General features: G+C 30.0%; 1 protein-coding gene across 5 annotated transcripts; it reads right to left on the bottom strand.

Moving 5' to 3' along the window:
- Positions 1-3,561: 3,561 nt before the first annotated feature.
- Positions 3,562-7,999, bottom strand: LOC110657383 (uncharacterized). 5 transcript variants are annotated; one of them, XR_002495313.2, is made up of 5 exons: positions 7,800-7,999; positions 6,249-6,679; positions 5,231-6,022; positions 3,851-4,542; positions 3,562-3,734 (listed from the first exon to the last, which is right to left on the bottom strand). XR_002495313.2 is itself a non-coding variant. In XM_021814562.2 (4 exons), exons 2-4 carry the CDS (start codon positions 6,648-6,650, stop codon positions 4,501-4,503), a joined length of 1,236 nt encoding a protein of 411 aa, XP_021670254.2. In that variant the 5' UTR covers positions 6,651-6,679; positions 7,800-7,999; the 3' UTR covers positions 3,562-4,500. The 5 variants fall into 5 exon arrangements, 2 of the variants coding, with proteins under 2 accessions (XP_021670254.2, XP_021670252.2); XR_009142568.1 differs by having other exon boundaries at positions 3,562-4,332; positions 4,415-4,542; XR_009142569.1 differs by having other exon boundaries at positions 3,562-4,332; positions 4,438-4,542.
- Positions 8,000-9,265: the final 1,266 nt, after the last annotated feature.

Raw genomic sequence — 9,265 nt, 5'->3', positions numbered from 1 at the left:
AAAAACTTAGTGGAAAACATTAGTTTATCTCTGAGCTTTATTAAAAAAATTTTTATGGTACTTTAAACTTTTAAAACATTTCATAACACAGTTTAACTCCTATAAATGTTTCATGACATATTTTAACTCTTGTAAAAGTAAAATTAAGATATCATTTGAATCCTAATAAGTAAATTACCATGTCAGTGCGATTGGAGTTTATACTCTTTAGTTTGTAAATTTTAAGGATATATTAATTTCACGGAATTGAAATATGTTATGAGACATTTTAAAAATACAGATATCATGAGATTTTTTTTTTTATAAAGTTCAGAAAGGGTGTTTTTGACCAAAAACTTACCTAAATCTTATCCATTACATAATATTTAGTAAGACCATATAAAACATATGAAAATTTACATATTTATATTTTGAATCTATAATCACCTGAGTTTAAATAAAAATTCTCAGTGATTAATAAGAAAACCTTCCAATTAGTTGTATTGGTCAAGTTGCCATATGGGATGGGATTCATTAGCTTCAAGAGAAAAAAACACCTTATATGCTATGGGAAATGTGCTACTTCTCCTACAAACATCCATCAATGCATGGCAGGATCCAATTATACATGAAAATTGACAAGCAAATTTATCCCAACATATGTTCCCATTTGGTGATACTTTCTGGCACTCAAAGATGACCTGAAAATACAAGCAAAAAAGAACAAAAACTTCACTCTCTTTGTGAGTTATAATTCGTTGAAAATAAGTGGCCTCAAAATGTGATGTTATTGTCTTTTTTTTCTGTGAATGGTATCCTTGTTTCTCGTAATGTTTTCATTTGACAAGAATGCATCTTCAAGCACTGAAAATTTATGTCTGAAGTGGAGCTGTTTTGTCCCAGAATGGGACCAGTAATTGATAAGACTTGTCCAAAACTTGGAGCCCTGTGAAAAAGATTGAAAGAAAAATAACAATGGAGAGACTAATCTTCCAATAATTGCATCAAAGGGGTTAGAAGATGCATTAAAAGATTAGAATTTTGTGACATGCAAAATGTTGGAAATATCAAATAATTGTATCTAAAATAAACAATTATTGATTTCTAAGTCAAAAACTTCATTACCTATGAATTAATTAGACTTAGTTGGCCGACCCCAAACCTGTAGAAATCTTTCCCTCAATAAGAGGCATCATCACATGGGATTACCAATCACATAGAGAAGCAAATGAGACAATGGCAGAGGATTTGGTGGAGCCACATAAATGCCACTACTCAATTGTTGGCTGACAATCCATCATCTGAATTATACCAATTAATTAAAGCTCATTAAAGAAAGGGAACAGCTTAATAATCAAAATCCAATAAACAAACCCATTTCATAATTTAACAATGTAGCATTCACTTAGCAAGGAATGACACATTGGAAGTTTGCTGGTAATTTCAGTGACAATGCCATCTGCGCCATTGCCCTTCTCTTTATTGTTTGCTCAAGAATAATGTTACAGAAAAAATCAATTGACAAAGATTGATGAAATACCAAAATTGACATTCTAAGCAGTTCTTCTCATTGTTTGAATATGAAATACACAAGACACTGTATCTGATACCAGGCATTAAAGACTTGCATATTTTCTTCACACTCACAGGGACCATGATTGTACATTTAAGTGCCGTAACAGGCTGTATATAGCAGGTCAAAAACACATGGTAGCAGGTCCCTCCTCAGAACTAGTTGCCTGCCTGTCTCTGAAAGCAGGGTTCTGATAGAGGAGAGAAATTTGCAGGGTCGAGGAAGTTTCCAGTTACATAAATCATTCAAGAATCATCAGCATCAAAGAACTTAGGAATGCAAATAAATCAGGCCAGCCAAAATCTTATTTGATCTTTAACACAGATTAGATGGCAACCACGGTTTAAAATTAATTACCATTTGAATTATACTAAAATTTTATATATTTTTCTTTTATTATATATAATTGAATTTCATTTATCAAGTTATTATATATAAAATATATTAAAATTATTTTTCTATTAATATAAAATAATTAATAACTACTAATCGGATTCTCTACTCGCACTGCGAGTTGAATCCATGACAATTGGAAAAACAGTTTTTTTTTTTTTTAATTTTTATTTCACCAACTTGTGGCTTGAGTGATAAATGGTATCAATAATTTATTTGGGGTTAATTGAAATTATTTAATTATTTTTTATCACAAAAATATATAAAATTTTCTCTATTTATTGAATTATGAAATTTTAATATGTCAAATTTTATTTTTCATTGATATAAAAAGATTTTACTATTATTGAATTTTAAACTTAGGGGATTTTTAATCATAAAATATTATTATCTAAAATTTCAAATTTCGATTAAAAATTTTATAAATGATTTTTCTAATAAAATTACATGTTTAATTTTCTAAATTTATTCTAATAATTACTCATAATATATAAATTGCTAATTGTAAAAATACATTATTTTCATAATGTTTCATTAAATAAAAATAAAATTTTTATAACAGTTTTATTTTTATTACTAATTTATTTAATTTTATTGCATAATAGACTTAATCACTTAATTATTTTAATAAGTTATTTAATTATAAAATTTAATATGTTCAAGATTTATAATAATTATTTGATAATATTAGATATCTTATTATGATATAATAATTAGAATATATAACGTCCAGTTAAAGATAATCACAATTTAATTGATTTAATATATTTATTAATTATAAATTATTAAAAAAAAGTAAAAGGAATGAGAAATTATATATATATATATATATATATATATATATATATATATATATATATTTTATCGAAAAATAGATAGGATAGATTTCATTCATTCAGCAAACTTACAGATTAGGCCTAACAACTAAAGCCCAAGCGAAAGCCCAATTACAAGGAAGTCATATAGTAAGCAACAGAACCTTGAAGCCTAAAAAGTTCAGGTCCATCGCCTAATTCAAGAAGCCCAACAACTAAAGAATCCGGCCCACAGAACTAGATCCATGAGTCTTCTTCATCATATAAGCTGCAATGAGCCCCAGCCGTCACCTGCAGGAATGGTACGGAGGACGACCAATGTCGTAATCATAGAACCAGAACTGACCAGGCCTCACACCAGTAGATAATGTGCCAAATGAAGCCCAGGCGAGGCCACAAAAGAAACCCCAAAAAGAATCGACGTCACAGAGCTCTCCATCACCGCTTAACCAGGGACCAAACTTAGTGAAAGTCTAAAAGGTGGTAATGGTAGAGCTTTCCGCATCTTAACCATTAAAGGGCAGGAGGCTAACAATTAGCATCGGAGAAGTCCCTGAAATTATATTGGAAGAACCAAAAATCGTGTATACCGCTGAAGTTATCTGGTCATTATCTTTTTTTTTTTTAAATATCAATGACAAGCTCATACCTCAAGTGTAAAAATAATTCTCCACCACGGAATATAATTGTACTCTCAAGCTGATCCATCTTGCCACGCAGAATTTGCATGGCCTGATTTAGAACTAATGACATACCATCAGCAAATATTAAATAATGGAACTTAAAATTGTGCACACACAATGAACAAACAAACATTAATATATAAATCCTTTCAAATTTCTTTCCCAACTGTGTATTCCATGTACCTTGTAGCTCTAACATCACACATCATGACTCTAATTTAAAACTCATGAGAAGTCTTCTCCAATCTGTCACAAGTGGTTGATATTTTGGCTTGATCGGTCCAATAAAACCTGTATTTGAAGGATTGACATTAGCATAATACACCAACTTGCACTACATAACATCAGAGTACAATGATATTCCCATCAAAGATGAAGTACATGCCACAAAGTAATCCATGGACAACCTGCAGCCAGTGTTCCAGATTCAGCCCAGTTCCGCAAATTGCACATGACATCTCACTTCCCTCCTATTGACCGCTTGTGAGATCAATAATATTATCTTGTGATCATATATTTTCACTTCATCTTTACTAAGTTGACAGAAACTTATCATCCAGTTCCTTGTTAAAATTAATTCGCTTCCAAGTCAGAGAAGGCACTTTGCCAGTATTTTCCATTTTTCCCCCCCTCAGAGAAGTTTGTTGCTCCCCAACATATTATTCCTGCCAGGATTAATTCGACACTCCAAGCTTCAGGAAAGGCTTATGCTTGTTTGATAATCATTCAAAATTTGCACACAGAGATCCATTATTTATGGTTCTAATAGAACATTTGCCCTACTTTCATTGCTACATGCTTTTCAAAGATAATGATTTGGAGTTTGATGTATTCTCAGCAAAGCTTCAATAAATTCCCAATTCACATTCTTCACAAAATTAATGGATCCCTGCAAATGACAAGCATTACACAGAAACCATAAAGGATTTTTTTTTTCCTTAGTATGGAAAATTGGTAATCACATAAATTACCAAAATTCAGTAGCTGAACATACTGTGCTGTATGAATTAGCCAACTTTTTAGACCAAGGCAACATAGCAAACCCCAACATCATCTTTCAACATGGGAAAGTGAGGTCTACAAGCCTCCTACTTTGACCCTGGAAAATACAGCAGAAAGTATCAATAATGTCCTCAAAGGAAACTGCTGCAATGCCAATTGGTATGGAGAATATCAAAATAGGTAACGCACAGTATATTCATATAAAATTGAAAGCAGGGAACAACTTTCTTATTTGTTCAGGTTTTCCAAAACAAATTCTTGAACATTATTTGCATGCTTTGTAGGGGAAAAAAAGCATGTTAATATTAGAAGGGTTGAAATTTAAACAGCATGTTCCAGGTGCTACGTAGGCAGATTATCTACATGTTTTTTAATGTAAGAAATCTTTAAAATCTAATAGGAGCATAATCCCATTGCCCCTAATTGTTTGCAAATAATATAGCGTCTATCTAACATAAAAGTTCACTAAGTACCTGAAAAAAGAAACAGAAGTAAAAAAGACAGAGAAATAAGGATTGAGAAACAAGGACAGTTTAGAAATATTCATTACTTTGCAACTTCTCTCTGTTACATTCATTCAATTTAGACCACTATATGTTATTAAACAAAAATGGAAGAAATAGAAAACAACAGTTTATCCTGCTTCTTACAAGGAGGCATGCCATTATAGCAACTATTTATCAGATTCTACAGCTACAAAACAAAATGAATTTAAAACACAAAATGTTCAAATATTCCTACTATCGAGAAGGAATACTATTATCAGCAGAAACTAGATTTCTGACCTCCATCAAATGTTCATCATTTGATATATGGAGGGAAAGACGGAGATTTGTCACCAATGCTTCTTGCTCCCAACTTAGAGGTCCTGATGCATACAATGCCTCCATAGTGCATCGGTACGCATACAACTCTAACCTATGAATTTCAGCAGCCAATTCATCCTTTGTGGGCAAGGGAATATTTTCTTCCTCGTATCTCCACTGGCAGAAAGATTCTGCATCACTACTATAACCGTCTACAGCTTCAATGAAACCTGCATAATGATGCAAATTACAGAAATTGTTGCTAGTAATGCTACAACTACCAACTGAGCTAGTAACACTATCTTCATCAGTGGATTCTAATCCTATTGCAGATGAACATCCAATGGCACCAGCTTGTTTTCTTCTTTGCATATCCATCTCCGAAAAGCCAGTTTGGTAGTTAAAAGAAGAATGTATGAATTTTTCACCCACCATTTCTTTTGGGAAAGCAACATCATCTACCTGTTTAGGAAATGAAGATTGATTGGTGGCAAACACTCGATGCAGCCTGCCTTCTTTCTCAGCTGCTCTAAATTTTTGGGCATTACCATCACACGCTTCTTGTTTATAAGCAAGATGACCTCTCTTCAAAGTTCTACAAGAGACCATATTAGACTCTTGGTTTTTCTTCTTGTTCACAACAGGAAAGCAAGCATCCTTCACTTGTCCATGTAACCTTGTTTTTGTCATTTGAACATTGTTCAGAGAGTTTCTCTTGCACTTTAGAATTGAACTTTCATCATGTTTTATATCTTCACAGGTGCCAGAACCCTGGACACAAAAGCAGAATCTATAAATATTGGATATGTAAAATCAACAGAAAGTAAATTTCATGAAGATGTTATCTGAACCTACATTCACAAACTAAAAGATACCAACTTGGCAGGACATAAAATTTAAACTGAAACAAATTGAATACAAGGTTCACTTGCATAAAATTAACATTCCTAACAGAAGAAATTTGTAATAGAAACTAATTTATATAGCTGGGAAGTACCTTTCCAATCACAATCCATTTATCAGCTTGCCAAGACTGTCGTATACGGATGTCCAATTTGCTCACTTTGAATTCAAGATATGATCCTAGTATCCTGACCAGAAAGTATTCTTTGCCTAACACCTTAGAAATTGTTGCCATTTTCCAAGAAAAATCATCAAACACCTCTACTACATCACCAGGAACCCAATTTTCTGCAATTTCAGGTAGCGGAGGGCAAGGCCTAATTGCCTTCCTAGATATCCTCTCCACTATTGTATCATCAATGGTGCCTATGTGCCCCTTATATCTAATTGTGTAAGTGTGGCCATTACCACTGATAATCTCAGCACAGCGCCAAAAGCCTGATGGCACACCTTTTTTGCACGAGACTTCCACTCTACTCCCTTTCTTAAATCTCATGATTGCTACAATATCACAAGTTCACAAGACTGCAGAAAAGTGAAAAAAAATTATAATTAGAAATAAAGTAGAACCAAGAAGCTAATATGGGAAATATTTGCAATGGTAATTAATTAATAAAATTTTACAATTGTACAAGAGGAAAATGCAATTGGTAGCGAACAAATAATTCATGGGGAAGGAGGATGCAGAAGAAAATATCTTTGACATTTCAAAAATGAAGATTTTAGTGGTAAATTGACGCATTTCATGCATAAATACAAAACAAATTAAATAAAACAAAAGATATCAGACTAGCAGGATTCAAACTATGTCTAAACATCCAGAGAGAGACGTCAACAATTCCCCTCCTGTTTGGTTGCTAAGAAAAGTAGCATACAGAAAAGGAACCAAATCTAATAAAAAAAAAAAAAAAAAAAAAAAACAATAGATCAATTAAGCAACATAGTTGGATTCAGTTAACGGCAGGCATCCAATTACTCTCATTTTCCAGGCCAGAAACACTATCATGGGCTTAACATTTATCCAACAAGCAAAACAAGAAATGGAATCATTCAAAGTAAACCTTCATTTAATAACCGGAGGAGGAAAAAGAAAGCAAGAACAAGAAGAAGAAGCTCACGCCATCACTCACAGCAGATTCAATAATAATCAGAGAATGAACGACAGAAAATAGACTCTAAGCTCCGTTTGGTGGCTGAGAAAATGCAGGAAAACAAAGGGAATAAAAATTACGAATCTTTAAATTAACCATATTCAGCAACAGAGAATCCAAACAAACTCAGAATCAATTAAAAGCTTTAATCCAAAGAACCTATCATTACTATTTCACTAAGTTGAAGTTTTATTTCTATTTTTCAAAATAAAAGAAGAAGCTGATAACAGAAAAAAAAAATAAATAAAAGAAAAGGCAAAAATAAAAAAAAAAGTTGCAATCTTTTTCTGTTTTCTTACCGTTTTCTCAGCAACCAAACAGAGGTCAAAAAAAAAAAAACTTGTCTGCAACACACTAATCAGAACACCAAAAACAAGGAAAATTCAAAAAAGAAAGGCAATTGAATAAGGGGAAAAAAAATCAAAAGTTTAAAATTGAATTAGTGGTGTTGAAAATTGAAATTAAGGAGGAAGAAAGGAAGAGATTTCACTAACCTTGACTGGATTCTCTGAAAGATTGTGGTTGAGGTTGTGGATTTTGTTAATGTAAATTTAATTGTGGATTTGATTATGGATTGGTATTGCTATCAGTTATGGAAAGGGAACAAAAAATAAAAATTTAAAAATAAAAATAAAAAATAAAGAAAAGAATATGGTATGGTTTCCATGCCAAGTTGCCAACTGCCCAACAATAGCTTGTTGAGGTGACTTTTATGTTTTTCTTTCTTTTCATTTTTATTACTTAAATTTATATTTAAAATAAAATTTTCCAATTATTTTGATTTATTATTTCTATTAATAAAATAACTCCTTTATTAAAATTTATCGCCAGTAAATTGAAAACGGTAAATTTTAGTTTATTATATTTATTTTTAAACAGTTTAAATTTAGTCTCTTAAATTTGAATCTATTACTTTAATTATGATTAGCTAATAGTAATTAAAGGAAGGACTGTTTTGTTAAAAAAAATTAACTTAAGATTTAATTTATTATTTTATAAAAATGAAAAATTAAATTATAATTTTTATTATACTTAAAAATTAAATTATAAAATATTTTGATATGGTTTTTTTAGTTTATTTCAATTAAGTACTTCATGCTAAATAATCAGTGAGACTTAAATTCCAATACTTCCACAGTTTATTATTATTAAGTTTAATATTATTATTTTCCTTTTTTATTTTATTTAGTTTTATATTAGTAATAATCAAATCCACTCCCTTCTGAATAGATTTATATTTATTATCTCAGTTTTTAAGATTTCTTCTTCTTAAATTTTGATAATTTATGTTTTTTTCATTAAAATTTTGTGTGATTTAATATTTTAATAAATATTTTTTATAATTAATAATTAAAAAAATATAAAAAAAAATAATTAAAATAAAATTTTAAATATTTTATATTTTTAAATACAATCAGTTTAAACACGTGGCATATTTTGCCGAGTGATATATTTGTTAGCAAAGGTTCATGACAACTGTACTAAGAAAATAATAAATAGTAAAATTTTAAGTTATTTTCACACATGACATGACATGATTTTGTGAGTTTATTTATATATTTTAATTTTAATATATATATATTTGATAATAAAAAAAATTAAAAATGAGACGTGTACAAAGAATCATTAAATTTATGGTTAATTTTTATTAATTATTTCTCAATTTTAAAATTTATTAAATTTATATTTCTCATATTCATTTTATTATCATAAAATTTCTCAACTTAAAAAAATGTCACATGAAAATCTTTCAATTTAAATAACATTACATAAAAATCTCTCGTGTTAGCATCTTATCATATGTGACACTTATTTTTTTTTTAATTTATACTTATTTTATAACGTGGCACTATTACATATCAGATTGGTAGAATTTATAATAGATTATATTATGAGAAATTTTTATGTAATATTTTTTTTATGTTGAGAGATTTTTATGTGATATTTTTTAAGTTAAAAA

Source organism: Hevea brasiliensis, chromosome 13 (genome assembly GCF_030052815.1).
Source record: "Hevea brasiliensis isolate MT/VB/25A 57/8 chromosome 13, ASM3005281v1, whole genome shotgun sequence".
Classification (NCBI taxonomy): Eukaryota; Viridiplantae; Streptophyta; class Magnoliopsida; order Malpighiales; family Euphorbiaceae; genus Hevea; species Hevea brasiliensis.
This window is presented reverse-complemented; position numbering and strand designations above follow the sequence as displayed.